Below are 17528 nucleotides of genomic sequence, written 5' to 3'. Positions count from 1 at the left end.
TAAAAAAATCTATATCTTATTTTGAAGTCCACCGACTGGGAATAGTTACTTTATAGCTGTCTACGTAGCTATATATCTCTTTGTCAACGTTGAAACGATTGACGATTATGACAAAAATAATTGCGATTATCTCAAATAATTACGATTCAGACGATGATGTAATAACTGTGACGACCCGCCCTGTGTACGCAGGCAGTTCTCCGGCGCCGTGCCGCTGGACCAGCAGGAGCGGTTCTGCCTGTCCATGGTGAGCATGCAGGAGGACCGGGCCAAAGCCCAGGAGGAGAGGAGGAGGGCGGAGGAGGAGAGGAGCAGGGCGGAGGGGAAGGCAGAGGAGCTGGAGCTGAAGCTGAGGGGGCTGCATGAGCTGGTCTCCACACTCAAGGACGGGAAAGGAGCTCAGAAGGTGGGTGGTGGGGAAGGGTGTAGCTAGCTACCAGACAGTGGCCTTGTGGTTAGAAACTGAGAGGTGGTGGGTTTGATCCCCGGCCGGGTCATACCAAAGACTTTAAAATGGGACCCGATGCCTCCCTGCTTGGCACTCAGCACCAATGGGTTGGATTGGGTGGGTCAAATCAACTAATGATTCCCGAGCGCAGCGCATGCTGCGGCTCACCGCTCCAAGAGATGGGTCAAATGCGGAGATCAAATTTCACTGCGGTAACGTGTGTGACTAATCGTACGACTTTGACTTTGAGCATGACTGGAGTTATCGATTATTGATTGCCTGACTTACTGGCTCACACACACACACATACATATATACAGTATATATATATATAGGCTATAGTTACAGCTTTCTTGTTGGCGACCTAGCGTAACACATTACATCACGGCCAACAGGTGATCGAGTGGCACAAGAAGATGGAGGAGGCTCGGCTGCATTTGATGAGGCGGGCCAGGGAGCTGACGGTGCAGAAGGAGGAGGTCAGATACCTGAAGAAGCTGGTGGAGGAGCAGGAATGCACCATCCGCTCCCTGGAAGAGGACGTCGTCCAGAAGAACACCGTGAGCTTTATATTTGTCATTCTCATCTATGTCGCTCCACAGATGTTGTGCCATACAGATTTAAAAGTTATATTGGTAAGGAGTTACTAAGTAGCCGTTTTTATACTTTTTCGACAGATATATAGGCCTACTGAATGATAAATGGTCCATTTAGCGCCTTTATCCAAGGCGCTTTGCAATGTGCATTTCATTCACCCATTCACACACACATTCATACACTCACTGACGGCAGAGAAAACCATGCAATGCACCAACCTACTCATCGGGAGCCATTTAGGTTTCGTTGTCTCGCTCAAGTGCATTTACAGTCGGTGATTTACAGTAACTCTGGGGGATCGAACAAGCGGCCGATCTACTTCCTGAGCCAGTGCCGCGCCATACTAATATATATTTATGTAATTTAATTTTGTAAATTGATCTACCATATCCACAATACCGTGGAGCTGCTTAAAGGTCCTTTCAAACGGGAAGTGATTAATGTGCTTAGTAATTCATTTTCAATGAGACCGGCGTTTTTGTTTTGTTTTCCCTGAGTGCGCCCGAGAAGTCGAGGGGTGACAACGCGAGCATAGTGTTTCATCTGTCATTAATCACTGCATTATGTGTGGAGAAAGGTCTGGGCGTGAATTTGAGAAAGCTTCCAAAAACGAAAGTCTTGCGAAAGCACAGGTGGTGCTTACAGTATGTTCACCATGTTCACTTCAATAGCTCCGTTTGGAAAACATTTATCGCTCTATGATTACTTGATTAATACGATTAGAGGCGGGCAAATAAGGTTCCCTCTAATCATTCTTCAGTCCCCTGGTGGACTCAACACGATACATCCGTGAATGCAGTACTGTATGTGCGTGCAAGACCCGTTACCAATAGCAATGACACATGTTGCACATGTAAATTGCAATGTCCTGCAATTGCAATGATTCTGAAACAACATATTGTGCCGTCCTACCCGGCCCAGACCGTCACGGAACAGTATTTTAGTGAATTGTGTTTGTTTTGGGGGTGCAGGATTAACACCATTGGCCTGCATGTTCTCACCTGTTCAGCAGGGAAAAGGACTAGGTTGGACAACATGTTAAACTGTTGACTGTCATTAATCCATTTTGGGCGGGAACCCCTTTTGGTGTTTTAAGCATTCTGTTCTACTTTAGCTATTGAAAAATAGCAGATCTACAAGCTCATAGCGCGCCACCGAGCATTTTTAACTAAAATATTAGCTTCTGGGGGGGGGGTCCCTGAACTACATGGAGGACCGTGGGTCCGTGGCCCAATAGAGATCATTCTGGGGGTCCTTGACTTGGAAAAGGTTGAACAACTGACATCGAAACATGGGTTTTCCAGATTTTTGGGGGGATTTAGAAGCCTTTTTGTAATCGACCTCAGTCCAAAATGGGTTAAACTATTGACGACTTCATGTGTATCAGAGGACACGCATGCTTGTTTACACCCTCCCACATGAACAACTGTAGGCGTCAGCAGTGACAGGGGTTACGTTACACATGCATGGGGAAAATTGGGATAACAAAACATCTTTCTTTGCTGATACTCAGAGATGCACTTTGTCTTTCCCTTAGCTTTATGAAGAGCGCCAGCTGTCCTGGGATCAGCGAGAGGTGGACCTGGATCACCAACTGGAACACTATGAAAAGCACCAGAAGGAAATTCTGGGCGCTGCCCAAAAGGTGCCTATTTTCTTACAGATGTAAAGATCATTCCCTGGTACATTCCCTTTGGACCATCTAGCACCGCCTTCTCTAGATACGGTATATACTTTTGATCTTGAGGGCCACTTCACGCCTTTTGCAACCAGCTTTGACGGCTCACAATAGTATAGTAAATGCCTGTGATGTCACAGGCATTGGTCTCGCCATCTTCCTGGACTACATGCTGTCTCAGTAAGACAGCCCTCCCCCTCTCCACAAGGAGGAGCAGTGCAGCAAAGCATCATGGTCATTGTAGGAATCCAGTCAAACCCTTGTCAAACACACATTGTTTTTCTGGTCATAGGGTCCAAGTTTCAAATTGTGCTACTGTTATCTACTACAAATAGTATTAACATTGAGTGCAGTTTCTTCCAGCTGTGAAATGTCCCCTTTTAATGTATCTTTTTCTTGTAGTGTGAGGAGGCTGCCGGTGCCCTGCCAGACCCTAGTCTGCCCCTGGCCCATCAGCTGGAGTCTGCCCTGCGGAAAATCAAGGAACAGTCCCGCGCCATCCTGGAGACGCAGGCTACATGTAACACCCTGGATGAGGTACAGTACCGTGGGTTTGCACTTTGACACTCCCTGGTGTCACTCGTTCAGATTAATAATCTAAATATGCTGTCCGTCGTAGAACGTATAGGCTCTGGCCTGGCAGCGCGTCATGTGTTCGCGTCTCGTTCATGACGACCCTTTGCTGCACGTCTCTCCCCTTCCACTCTTTCCTGTCCATCTTCACTTCAACTATCAGGCGTAAAACTACTATAAAGGCGTAAAACAAATCTTAAAAAATTAAGTACCAATTATAGCAAAAATGAGGGCGGTGGACGGTGGTGGGTCAGTTCTGAATAAATCACTAAAAGAATCAATAACAACGTTTAGCTTGAATGTATTAACCCATTCTGGGCGGGAACCCCTTTTGGTGTTTTAATCATTATTTTAAACTTTATCTATTGAAAAATAGCAAATCTACAAGGTCTGCTATTTTTGAAAAATCTGTGTGTGGCGCAAATCATTGAATATATATTTCATACATTTTTACATTTGACATTTTTAACTAAAATATTTGCTTCTGGGGGGGTCCCTGGAACTACATATTTTGAGATGGGGGTCTGTGGCCCAATAGAGATAATTCTGGGGGTCCTTGACATGAAAAAGGTTGAGCACCACTGACATAGAAACATAGGTTTTTCAGAAAGATGTTAGGATTTAGAAGCCTTTTATAAAATCAAACTCAGTCCAAAATATGTCTTTGAATAACACATCAAAATAAAATATAACGGTCCTCAAAAGGTCTACTGTAAATCAATTGGTGTCTTGGTACTGTGGATAAACTAAACTCAAATGTCCAAAATAAAGCAAATTGCACAAGTCTATGCAGTGAGTACTGTACTTACTTACCTTTAACTCTTCTACAAAGTCTGGTCACAAACCCAAAGCCTTGATCCGGGAAATGTTGTAATCCACAATGGAAATACAAGTTATCTTCAGTGGTATTAGTACTGTACATCCAATGAGATCCAACAGAAACAACTTAAGCAAGTAAATAAATAATCCTCCTGCAAAAGTAGCCTGTCTCTCTCTCTGTGTTCTCACCCTGGACTGACAGAGCCACACTCAGCAGGTGCCACAAACATTGTGAGTGCCAATCACTCAATCCGGTTAGTCTGAGCTGGGATTTCTCAATCACAATAACATGCACCACAGCCATATCATGAACATGAAAAATAACTCAATTAAGGCTTCTTAGAAAATAAGAAAGCACATCAAACGTTTAACAAAAATAAATAGAAACGCTTGTGACTCTGGGCACAGAGGTTACAGTCATGCCATTAATCATGTACATTTAGTGTTTTCATTATTGTAATTTTTTCTTCTCTCCTTTTCCATTCCCTTTTCAACGATTGTGTACCAGTATTTGTTTTGGTTCTTTGCTGTATTTTCATAATTATTGCATAGGGTTATGATGTCACAAAAATGGTGTATTTTCTATTGGGCCTTGACTAAAAAGGCTTTCAGCTTTCAAGAAGAAACCAAAGATTACACAGGGAAGACATATTTGAATATTCGAACCACACCTGGGGGTCTGTTAGAGTAATGTTAACTCCATTGACACATACAGTACAAAGATCACGGCACTCTAGGCATGCAACGATATATCGTATATCGATATATATCGATATTAATCCTGATATGAATCGATTCGAATCGATTCAAAAAATATTTATTATTATATATATATTATTTTTTAGGGGGACTAGGGTGTGATGTGAAATGTGAGCTTTAGTCATATTCCATCATATTCAAGTGCTTTTGGGGAGAAATGATAGTCACTTTCAGTAGTAGAGCACTGTAGAGGGAAGCTGTGTGTGTCTGTGCCCAGGTGATGACGGTCGACAATGGGCAATTATGTTTCTGCACTGTCAAAAGTAATGCTACTTTTTTTGCAATCTCAGGGGGGAAGATAAATTATATAAAATTTAAAAATATATATATTTTTTAATATCGTGAAAAACCGTATCGTGAACCTCATATCGTGATAGGAATCGTATCGTGAGTTGAGTGAATCGTTACATGCCTATCTTTAACGTGTTCCAACTCTCTTCCGTCCTGCAGAAGCTGAAGGAGAAGGAGGCGTCGCTGTGGCACGCAGAGCAGAACGTCATGTCCAGGGACCGTGTGATCAACGAGCTGCGTCTCCGTCTCCCGGCGTCCGCCGACAGGGAGCGCCTCCTGGCCCACCTCGCCAGCCACGAGGAGGCGCAGAAGGAGAGCCCAGCCCAGCTCAAGGTCGCACATCAAACCATCGTCAACCTGCAGGGACGCCTAGACCAGAAGGAGGACGTGCTCAAGAAATGCCAGAACCTCCTGAGCCGAGCCAGACAGGTATGATGGCTAGTCGTGCTGTCGTTGTGCATTAAAAGCCTATGGAAACAGCGATATTTACTATACAAGCCGTGTCCACAGGAAAAATTGCTTTTCTGTATATTTCCACATTTTGTGGCATGCAGTGGCTCAGGGGTAGAGTGGCTGGATCGGAAAACCGTGAGGTTCCCTGTTCGAACCCGGGCTCCCCCAGAGTTTGTGTCGAATTGTCCTTGAGCAAGACTCTGAACCCCTAATTGCTCCCGATGAGCAGGTTGGTACCTTGCATGGTTTCCTCCGCCATCGGTGTATGAATGTGTGTGTGAAATGTAATCTATGTAAAGCGCTTTGGATAAAAGCGCTATATAAATGCACCATTCACCAAGCAACAGCCAGGCAGGCTGTTGCTTGGTGAATGCCTATGTGAAGGCCTATATGACCTACGTATGCTGGCCATTACATCAATCACATTTTCACATTCTGATGACATCGTCACTATTTCTCCATAGACACAGTGAACAAGGTCAACCATGTCACAGGATGAAAGAGTTGTAGTTTTCACATTCACACAGTTTGTAGTCAAGTGACATCACTGTGGTAAACCTTTCAGCCCATCTGCACTGTTTCAGAGAGACACGGAGGACGTCTCAGTTGTACGCTTAGTAATGGAACGTTATAGCTAGCCAAAATCATCATGTCCCGTTAACTTGATCGGGCAACAGATCAGTGAAATTGGTTGCTATTTAGTGTTTGGTGGTACTGTAATGTTTGTCTGGCATATGATTGGACACCATTTTATCTAATAACACGCACATGAAGGATTTATTAACCCATTTTGGGGCGGGAACCTCTTTTGGTGTTGGCATTATGTTATGCTTTAGCTATTGAAAAATAGCAGATTGACACAGGGGTGAAAAATGGGTTACAAAATCGTGGGATAAAAATTATAAGAAATAGGTCTGCTATTTTTTTTTTATCGAAGAACGACTGACATAGAAACATAGCTTTTTCAGAAAACTGTCAGGATGTAGAAGACATTTTTAGAATCTGATCTTCGGTCAAAATGGGATAAGCAAGGTTTCAGTCACACTTCGGTCACCTTCCTCAGAGCATATAATAATAATAATGTGTGTGTGACATGAACGGTTTATATGCAACGGGCAATGGGAGAGGAAAGGTATGCAGGACACGGTATACATGTTGTTCCGTCTCTTGACACCTTGTCACTGGTCAATCCCAGGACCAGGAGGAGATGACCAGGAGACACGAGGAGGAGGTGAGAGCGCTCCATCAGAAGCTTGACCTGCAGACGGACACCTCCCTGGACCGCTTCAAACGCACCGCACTGGTCAGTCTGTGTCCTAGTGTTGTCTGTTTAGTCTGTGTAATAGTATTTACTATGAAAACGAGCATTTCCCCCGTCACCCCACGCCTCCATATATAGTCATGCCTCATGACATCACGTGACATCACCAGGGATGACACGTGACTGACCTGTTCTGACATTCCATATGTTGATCCTTCCCCATCCGTCCTTCCTCTTCGATGTCTCCCTGTTGACTGATACCTGTCACCTGGCAGCCGGCGAAAACTAGAGTTCTCAACAGGCCCGAAACTTAAGGCCCGGCCCTACCTGGGCCCTCATCAAACCCTGTACACTCCTGTATTCACTACTGTAACGTGCAACTGTCAAAATGTCCAGGAGCTATACTGTACATGTAATGTAATGTAATGAAAAAATGTAAGAACGAAAAAGGAATGTAAAAATAAAGTTTACAAAAAAAAAAAAAAAATGTCCAGGAGCTGATGAAGAAGCCCTCCATCAGCGTGACGACCTCGAAGCATCTAGAGCGTCTGGCCGAGATGGAGCAGACGGTGGCGGAGCAGGACAGCTCTCTGTCGTCCCTCGCTGAGCGGCTGAGCGTCGCCACGGCGGAGCTGGGCCGACAGAGGGACGTCATCGCCATGCAGGAGAAGGAGCACGCACAGGAGTGGGCAAAGTGAGCCCACTGTTATTATTCACGCTAGCCCTTATACCCGTCGTGATATATTGCCGTGGGGGTACTGCGCCCTGGGTGCGTTTTCTCATTTTTAATTCACTAATAAATTCATTATTCATTTATAATTTGTTAAATTGGAAAAGGGGCTTCGTTAAGACCTCCATATTATTATGGTCAATGCCTGTGTGAAAAGTGGGAGCGATTGGTGCAGGCGGTGAGGAGATACGGCAGTGTTTCTGGCAGACATTGACTGAATTATAGTATGATATGATATGATGATGATGATTGTCATTGAAGCGAGTATGTCTTTATATTTTGGTGGAAGTATGAGGGTATAGGCAGTGTGTGTGTGAGAAGGTCTTCGATTAAGCATTGCCGTTCTGTGATATCTTTTCAAAAACTTTCATTTCACATTTAAATAACCCGGGGGGATAATCTGGGATCTGGGATGAGTTTGAAAGATCTGCATCAAACTACACGACCCCAAATGAAGACAAAATATTGCCAATAACACCAGGAAAATCACAAACCTGTCTAAACAAATTATGCTATCTAAATAACATTCTTAACATTGTAGTCAAGCACAAACAAATATAAATTAACAAACAAGAATGTCATAACTGCCAGGTGCAGAAAGCTCGAACATCCTTTACTGCCATCTAGTGTCCAAAAACTTTGACTGCGTCTATGCCAGTCATTCACTTCAACGCTTATGAACATAGATCAGAGGTGGGCAACTTTGACACTGGAGAGGGCTACTATATTTCCACACTCACTCGAGAGGGCCACTATATTTCCACACTCACTCCAGAGGGCCACTATATTTACACACTCACTCCAGAGGGCCACTATATTTACACACTCACTCCAGAGGGCCAGGTTGCATATTACTGTCGTAGCAAAAATAGACGATCTACAAGCTCAAAATGTGTCACGGACTCGCGGTGCGACGCGTTTTGAGCTTGTAGATCAGCTATTTTAGCTATATTTGAATTGAAATCCTGAAAAAATGTGGCCATTTATTTTATTGGAATCCTGAAAAATAACCCTTTTATTTAATTTCAAATTAATTTTGTTATTATGTTAACTTTATGAACTAAATCCAAACACATTGGACATACAAAAGCAGGTCATGTTTGGAATTGTAACAGCTGAAATCAATAATACTGTATATCTGTATTCTGATATTAACCTGAGGGCCGCATTAAGTGAAGGTGGGGGCCGCATGTGGCCCCCGGGCTGCCAGTTGCCCATGTATGACGTAGATGGCAAGAGAAAAGTGAACAGAGAGCTGATGATGATGATGTGTTGCAGGCTAGAGGAGCGCCACGTGGCCCAGGTGAAGGCTCTGTCCGGGGAGGTGGACGAGCAGCAGACCCAGAGGGCCCAGATGGAGAAGGAGCTGCAGTATCTCCGCGTGGAGCTGGAGGCGCAGAAGGACGCCAACACGCGCTCCCCCAGCAACACCATGAAGAACCTGGTGGAGAGACTGAAGGCACAGCTCAACCAGAAAGAGAAGCAGCTCAAGGTTTGACCATTCTTTTTATTGTGTTGTTGGCTTGAGGTAAACCCATTTTGGGGCGGGAACCCCTTTTGGTGTTAGCATTATGTTATGCTTTAGCTATTGCAAAAATAGCAGATCTACAAGCTCATAGCGCGCCACCGAGTGGCGCGCTACGAGCTTGTAGGTCTGCTATTTTTGAAAAAATCGAAGAACGGCTGACATAGAAACATAGCTTTTTCAGATAACTGTCAGGATGTAGAAGACATTTTTAGAATCTGATCTCAGGTCAAAATGGTTTTATTTGATGGCATTTGGATGAGCTTGTCAAGATCATAAGGCTTGTCGACCAATCATAAGGAATGTGAGGTTCAAAGTTACAGCACAGAGGCATGGCCAGACTAGTATCACTGCATAGATATTGGTCTGGAATCTCTGTGCTTTTCCAAAGGGCAGATGAATACATTAAAAAAGGCCTCTGGTGATAAACCTGCCCCATATTCCAGGCTACAGCAGACCTAACAAATAATACTGTATGCTTTGACTCTGATAAATAACAGCTTTAGAAAACATGCTGATGAACTGTTTTATATGTTTTGCGAGGATAGGTGAAAGTTCAATTATAGGGGATATCTTTTCTCATTTTCCCAAACATTGTGTACTCAAAACCTTGGCAGCAGGCCTACAATAAAACAGTTGGACTAAGACTAACATGATATATCATATATGCTTTGTTTTACTGTTGGGTTTAAATATGACACATGGTAAACATCATGAGTGAGATAACTTCAAACACTGCGTTCGTCCAACGTCCGGTGGAGATCTTCCAAAAAGTGTAAACGGAACGCATCGGGAAGTGTTATTGTAGGTCAGGTGTCAGATGTTTCTGAGTGATGTGTGTGTGCACTAACGCCAATTAAATCATATTCCTCGTCTGTTCTTACATATCTTGTGAATGCAGTAATGAATGTGTCATAGATCTGCGCCCTTTTTGACGTTTGTAGCCATCTAACGGATAACACGTCCTCCGTCATACACACATTGATGTTCCACGGGTGGGAAGGGAAGACCCAATGCTCACTTGCATGAACTTGGAAAAGAAAATCAATAATATATCATTAGGGTTTTATTTTTCTGGGCTGCATCTTAGGGATAACATGACTTATATGAATTGCACAGCTATAAACAGTCAACAGCTGTCTCCTTCATCGCCAATGCTGTGTACATCTCTGTCTCGTCTACTCTACAGTAGGACCCTTTCATCTTCCCTGTGTGAGACCCGAATGCATGGGTCTAAAAGAGACTTGCACGCTAACAGGCTCAGTCTAGACACATGTATATTGACGAAGTGTGGGGAAAATATCACCCACACACACTAAAATGCTCAAGACTTATTCATTCCAGCACAAGTGGACATTTCATTCCCTGTAGATCAACGTGGACACCATTCTGTGTTTTTTTGTGTCTGTCTGCACTCTGCACCAATGCCAAATTGTATCCCTTGCTTGTTCTTATATATATGGCAATAACGTGTGTCAGATGCTCAGATGGTGTTGTCTGTGTGTCTGTGACCCTCAGGCTCTCAGTAAGTTCTTACGTCTGTCTGTGTCTGTGACCCTCAGGCTCTCAGTAAGGCGCTGTTAGAGCTCAGAGCTGAGATGACGGCTCACGCTGAACAGCAAATAATCACCGGCGCTGCACAGAGAGAAGAGAGCCTCAACGTCCAAGTGCTCATAGATAAGCACACCAAAGACCTCAAGGTAAGGAAACTCATACCGTAAATCCTCCACCTGCTGTCCCACGTGCCGTGTCGTTTGCCCTACGTCTAGAATAAGAATAATACATGCAATTAATATAGCGCTTTTAAGTACTCAAAGTCTCTTAGATTGGCTTGTAGATCGGTTATTTTCTGTACAGACAAGACTGCAGGGGACCAAGTACAGTATATTGATTTTAAGATAGTTAAATGGATGATCATAATAAAGGCTTTTTGTTCACCCCCATGTCCAAACCGGAAGTTTACGGAATGCATTGGAATCTATTGGCTATAGAGTTACATGAACCACGTGACTGGGCTGTTTTCTGCCCCCTCATTGGCCTCAACTCTCCTTTCAATGGCTCTAGTCTAGCCTAAACGTAACCCTAAACCTAACCTCAGTAAAACTAAACCTAATCTTAACCCTAAGCTCAGTAGGCCTGCCCGGGAGCCAATCAGACACATTGTAAGGCGGGTCTAACCTAGAACGTTGGTGGGATTCATAATCACGCGTTCATGACGGGGGGGCCTAATGGCGGAAAAAAATAAATAACAGCTTTAGAAAACATGCTGATGAACTGTTTTATATGTTTTGCGAGGATAGGTGAAAGTTCAATTATAGGGGATATCTTTTCTCATTTTCCCAAACATTGTGTACTCAAAACCTTGGCAGCAGGCCTACAATAAAACAGTTGGACTAAGACTAACATGATATATCATATATGCTCTGTTTTACTGTTGGGTTTAAATATGACACATGGTAAACATCATGAGTGAGATAACTTCAAACACTGCGTTCGTCCAACGTCCGGTGGAGATCTTCCAAAAAGTGTGAACAGAACGCATCGGGAAGTGTTATTGTAGGTCAGGTGTCAGATGTTTCTGAGTGATGTGTGTGTGCACTAACGCCAATTAAATCATATTCCTCGTCTGTGGGGCCTAATGGCGGAAAAGCTCACAAACGTACCAACGTAACAGGAGATCTGTCTCCTCTCTACAGGTCCGTGTGCAGGAGCTTAACGAGGAACTCCACGCTGCCAAAGAGTCTGCCAGAGCAGCCCGGGGCAGGGAGACGGCCCTCAAGGAGGAGGTGGAGGTCCTAAATCAGGACCTCCAGCGGAGTCAGAAAGCCCAGAGCCGACTGCAGGCGGAGAAGGAGGAGAGGGAGAAGGAGACCCAGGAGCTCAAACAGCGAATCAAGAGGCTCAGCGGTGGCCTGCAGGTTAGGGTCACTCTAGCCTCGGAAGTTTTGTTTTCAAAGGAGAAACAAAAAACGCCTGGGAAAGACATGCATGAGAACTGGCACTGAATGTCGTTTCTGGTGAAAACAAGGTTTTTCAACGGCCGACAGCAGGTGCTGTGATACTCGCAGTCGGGTTTTTATGATTTATGTTTAACGAGAGAACAACAACCAGTCAAGACACCACACACAGCATTATGTCATCGTGACACCCGGTTATGGATATTTGGCTCTTCAAAATAAGGTTGAAAGGGGAAAAACCTTGGCAATGCGTGATAAATAGATTAATTAATACTGGTGGTCAAACGGTTAAAAACCACTACTGTCAAAAATGGCATGCCTTTCCAAACTGTGAATATCACAAAAAGTCAGATGCTTCTAAAAATGCTTAACCGTTCGTTATAATCGAACGATTGCTTATTACTTCATATATACGTACAATAGCGTGCTGCAAAATGGTAAATCTACCGGCTTGTTCGAGCTTGTAGATCGGCTGTTTCCGCCACGCAACACCATTGTTCGATTAAGTATAAAACTGGCTTATCTGTACTTTTGCACGCAGAAACAATCAGAGCTTGACGGTAAGGCACCCACAGTAGAGACTCTGCAGAAGAAAATCAGGAAGTTGGAGGCTGAACTCGTGACGAATGCTCTGTCTGAGCCGTCAGAACAGAAGAGTGTCAAAGATGACAAGGTATACCTAATTAATATCTGCATCTTCATGTTATTTACATTAGAACCGTCTACTCACAATGTGAAATCTTAATTTTTTTACATGTTGTAGTCAAGAGTTACGTAATTTTATTCCAACTCCCAGTCAAAAGAAGATGTTGTGCGATGGGAAGAGGGCAAGAAATGGCAGACCAAGATGGAGAAGATGCGGAATGAGTTGAAGGAAAAGGAGAGGGAGGCCGACGGTCTTTCTAAGAGGCTCGCCACTCTCAAAGACCTCTATGCCAGGTACTCAAAGACCCCCCCAGGGTCTTATACACTGTATCTGAAGATCAGGTCTCTGTGTCATGAGTGGTTAAAGCTCTTTTAATCTGTCTCTTTTCACTTTGGCTCTGTGCAGACTAGAGCAGGAGAAGGTGGCCTTGCAGAAGAAGCAGAGTCGTCGTGGGGTGACTGCAGACCAGGTGGTGGGGGAGAGGTCAGCTGAAGCCCAGAGAGAAATGGACGAGCTGAGACGAATGAACGCAGAGTTGGAGACACAAATACGCAATATAAAGTATGTCCTGATAAGACGACTTTTTTTTCTTAAGTCTAATAACTACAGTACATTGATCCATTGGAACACAAGTGATTTTTCCATTTCCCGACAAGTAACAGTGGTGAGAAGAACTACGGTAACGCTAACCTATTCCCTTATTGCACTTACAGGCAACAGCAGGCCTTGCCTCGAGATGCTGTCATGGAGGACCTGACCCTAAGAAACCATTTTCTTGAGGAGAGACTCTACTCTCTGGAGAGCCTGATGGCAAAAGAGGAACCGTCTAGACCTTCTGTAAGTCCTGTATAATATCAGTTTCACTGTTCACTTCATCATTTCCAGGGAGAAAAAAGTCGAGTCCACTTCAATTCGGCATACAGTAGCGCAAACGTTGATCACTCTCTGCTGATTTCTGATCGTCTGCACCTTTGTTAAATTGACGCACACACGTACACACACACATTCTCCTGGCGGATCCTACCGGGAACTGCCTATGCCATAGAAAGCATAGGTGTCTAACTTCATATAGACACAATCTGGACAGGACACCAATGTTTTCATTTACATGGTGGTGGTGTACAAAATCTGCCAGCCACTTCCTACCACAACCTCTGAACGGATACAGGCTTTAGTTCCGACATACTATTGGTCCGAGTGTCATTATACCGACAACCTACCTTAAACCCTAACCGCAAGCACGGAGCAGCGCATGTCCGACCGTTGTTCCCGCATGTCAGATCTTTTGGTGTGTCGGATCTGCGCGTGCATCCCCCTCTGAACAAAGGTTGGATAGATATATCAACCAGTCCATACAAAAGCTTCATCATACAGTAAACTGTATGTGGTATTGTGGTAATGTCCAAACCTGGACACAAAATACAGCAATGTAGCTTAAATTGTGGTCTTTTCATTCTGCAGTACAGTATATGTTTCTCTCAATGCCCAAATTAAAAACAGACCAGTTATGATACTTGGAAATAACCTTGTTTTTAGCATGTTTGTTGTCAGAATTTTCTAGTAGACTACTAGGCTATAAGTGAGCTGTAACAAATTATGAATAGAATTTTCTAATGCAATTTGTTCTATTGGCACCAAAACGGTTTCTCTCTCTTAAGTTCTTCTTTCTCCACCTCTCTTTTCAATGTCTCTCATTTCTCGCTGGACTTATTTCCATTCTATACTATATGAAGAAGGAACGCTCCTCTTGGAGGGGGATTCACTCTGCTACCTTTGATGTTGAGGATAAACCTGGGAAAGGGAACGCAGAGCCCTGGTTTATCATGAACCGTCGCTCAGTGATTGTAGACCACTCTGGCATGCAGAGGGCGGTAAAGCAAAAGCATAAGGAAACTCATGACATCTTTGGACAAATGATGGCGGAGGAACAAGCACTGAGCTCAACAGAAACCTCAAAGACAAGCGAAGCATACGAGACAAACAGCTGTAGCACAGAATATAGTGAACTTGTAGATGCAAGAGATGAGGGAGACCCCGATTCAGACTGTGCTGAGCAACAGAGTATAGAAGATGCTGTGGGGAAGGGACTGCAGGACCCAAAGGAATCAGGCACATCGTCTCCAGAGCAAGTCGAGGTGACCGACAGTGAAATGGAGGTGAATCCACAACAACATGCTCCGGTGGAGAGAGGTGGTGGACTGCAGGACCCAAAAGAATTAGGTGCTTCATCTCCAGAACAAGTCAAAGTGACGGGCAACGAAACAGAGGTGACTCCAGAAGAGCCGGGAGGTAGAGATCCAAATGATGCTGTGGGAGATGGGACAAACAGCCCACCAGAGGCTGAGGAAAAGGTGGAGCTGAGAGATGAAGCCCAAAACTTACCTGAGCTGGATGTGGACCCCAGTGCCATCTTAAATGAAGACCCCGATAAAGTAATTGTGGCGGAACCTGACATGGCCTTGATCCCAGAGAGAGTTGGAATTACAGAAAGACTTTCTACGGTCTTTACCAAGGCTTGTGTGCAAAAGAGAAAATCAAAACCTCCTAGCCAGTCGAAGGTACTCTCAAGGCGTTCACCGCCGTTATCCGTGGAGGTGGTAGTGTCAGACAGTAGTGCTAGCTGATCGTTCCACATCCAACAGCTGTGATTGGTTTTGTGTGTACTCCTTCCTGCAGTTTGTGGCACTATCGTTGTCGTCGTTGGTATAACCTTTCCCCTCCCGTTCATCAACTGAAGCCTTCAGATAAAGAATTAATGAATCGATTGAATCTTTTATAAATTATAAACCCAGTCCAAATCATTTGGACACTTTAAGTATACAACCTGTAGCTTCGACGACACACTACCGTACTTTAATTTGGTCTTTTGATGATATGACATTAAACCATTATTCTTGACTGAAGGCTTCATTTTACCGGTAATGCATGCTGTACATAACCTTCTTCTCCCTGCCATCCTCTAGACGTCGGGGCGAGGCACGGTCACCCCGTCACAGAAAGACCAGGAGCTCTGGAGAGAGAACCTCAGGCTTTCCTCTGAGAACCTGGAGCTCCGCTTTCAGCTGGAGCAGACAAACAAAGACGTGCCCAGGCTAAAGGTGCAAAGAGTTATGCACATACAGTACAATGAAGTCACTCTCTCTCCACTGTACAATATTTTGCAAATGTTGTAGCCTACAGTATTTAGCATTTTGTATAGCCTTTGATGAACAGCATAAATGGGATATACACATAACATTACAGTGTATACTCTAAGATTGCTTAGACTAGAGCAGTCAAGTCAAGTGTATTTGTGTAGCACATTTCACACGACAAGCGAGGACTCAATGTGCTTCAATTAAATACAATACATATATAATAATAATAATAAGAGTACAAAAATCAATAATACAAACAAGATAATTACATATGATTAAAATACAAAGAGTAATTTAAAATAACACATTTCACAATCTAGCTTAAAGCTAGTGAAAATAGGTACGTTTTTAGTTTGCTTTTAAACAAAGACAATGAGGTCACAAATCTTAAATCAATAGGTAGAGAATTCCAGACAGAGTAGGACCATAATGATTAAAAGCACCATAGCCTGATTTAGAGTTTATCCATTTTATATTGAGGAGACCTTTGTCGGATGATCTAAGAAGAACTGTATGAGGCGCAAAACGTTGTGCATTGGAACGTATGATGTGAGTGTGTGGAGATGTTGATAGGTGGTAGTGTCAGACAGTAGTGCTAGCAGTTTGTTCTATGCCTTCAAATAAAGAATCAATGAATCATATAGAATTATGATGGGTGTGTGTCAAAAGGTTGTGCATTGGGATGTATGATGTGAGTGTGTGGAGATGTTTATAGGTGTATTTAATTCTTGTACATTGTGTTCTTTGACAGGATCAAGTATCGCACCTCAGAGAGATGTGCAGCGCTTTGAAAAAGGAGAAGGTGGAGGTGGAGAAAAGACTGTCCCTCATACGCGGAGTATGTTGACTCTGCACTGTAAACTTTTGTTTTAACCCCTCGCCTGTCGAGGCCTGTCACAGATAGAAAACACAAACATAAGAAAACGCCCCACTCTTGATTCTAGATCGACCTCACATTTAACCCTTTTCCGTCCAGGATGGTCACAGCGGTAAAACCGCACCTGAACTTGAGAAGGTCATCGGTCTGATGAAGAAGGTGGTGGACAGGGTGCAGCGGGAGAACGAGATGCTGAAGAAAGCCTCTTTGACTGGCTTCGAGGAAAGGTTCTCCACCCTTCAGCAGGAACATGACAAACTCAAGGTTAACACCGAAACATATTCCATATAATTGGTCTGTCTGTAACACAAGATTATTAGATATTTCTACTCTCTCACCAACGTCCAACTTTTGTCCGTACTGTATGTCCCCTTAAGACTGACCATGAAAGACTGAAGAAGCAAACTGAAGCAGAGGAGAACTCCAGCCTTGAATCCAAAACCAAAGGAATGGAGAGGATTTCAATGGAGAACGAACGCTTACGACGGGAGATTAAAAGGGCAAGTAAAATACTATTGGGTAGCCAATATATTCATTCATATTTCCATTCCATTTTTGTTTCCCCTCATTTTCATGGATCACATAGGGTGCGTTCGGAAATGCGCACCGGGAATGTGGTCAGTTTGTCGAGTGTGGTGGGCGGTGAACGTCACAGAGTGCGTTCAGTGTGCCTTATTTACGAACGACCACAGCTGTGACGCATTAACACCGACAACCCCAGCTTCAGGGTAGGGTCGCTCAGTGAGGGCACTCTGCACAGCCGGTGTGCAGCGCACT

General features: G+C 44.0%; 1 protein-coding gene across 1 annotated transcript in view; it reads left to right on the top strand.

Annotated features, from left to right (window-relative positions):
- The window catches only part of cep290 (centrosomal protein 290), a 51828-nt gene that overhangs the window by 30008 nt on the left and 4292 nt on the right, over positions 1–17528 (top strand). Inside the window, exons 30-47 of the mRNA XM_083763145.1 lie at positions 193–406; positions 844–1008; positions 2583–2690; positions 3126–3260; positions 5325–5594; positions 6814–6921; positions 7374–7573; positions 8888–9101; positions 10697–10834; positions 11831–12052; positions 12633–12764; positions 12888–13030; positions 13143–13298; positions 13451–13574; positions 15701–15835; positions 16626–16712; positions 16851–17015; positions 17129–17251. Coding sequence (XP_083619271.1) covers positions 193–406; positions 844–1008; positions 2583–2690; positions 3126–3260; positions 5325–5594; positions 6814–6921; positions 7374–7573; positions 8888–9101; positions 10697–10834; positions 11831–12052; positions 12633–12764; positions 12888–13030; positions 13143–13298; positions 13451–13574; positions 15701–15835; positions 16626–16712; positions 16851–17015; positions 17129–17251 — 2839 coding nt within the window. The remainder of the gene's footprint in view (positions 1–192; positions 407–843; positions 1009–2582; positions 2691–3125; positions 3261–5324; positions 5595–6813; positions 6922–7373; positions 7574–8887; positions 9102–10696; positions 10835–11830; positions 12053–12632; positions 12765–12887; positions 13031–13142; positions 13299–13450; positions 13575–15700; positions 15836–16625; positions 16713–16850; positions 17016–17128; positions 17252–17528) is intronic.

The sequence above is a fragment of the Protomyctophum parallelum genome (assembly GCF_964188405.1).
Source record: "Protomyctophum parallelum genome assembly, chromosome: 4".
NCBI classification, from domain to species: domain Eukaryota; kingdom Metazoa; phylum Chordata; class Actinopteri; order Myctophiformes; family Myctophidae; genus Protomyctophum; species Protomyctophum parallelum.
The sequence above is the reverse complement of the archived record's forward strand: the minus strand, read 5'-3'. Positions and strand labels throughout refer to the sequence as shown.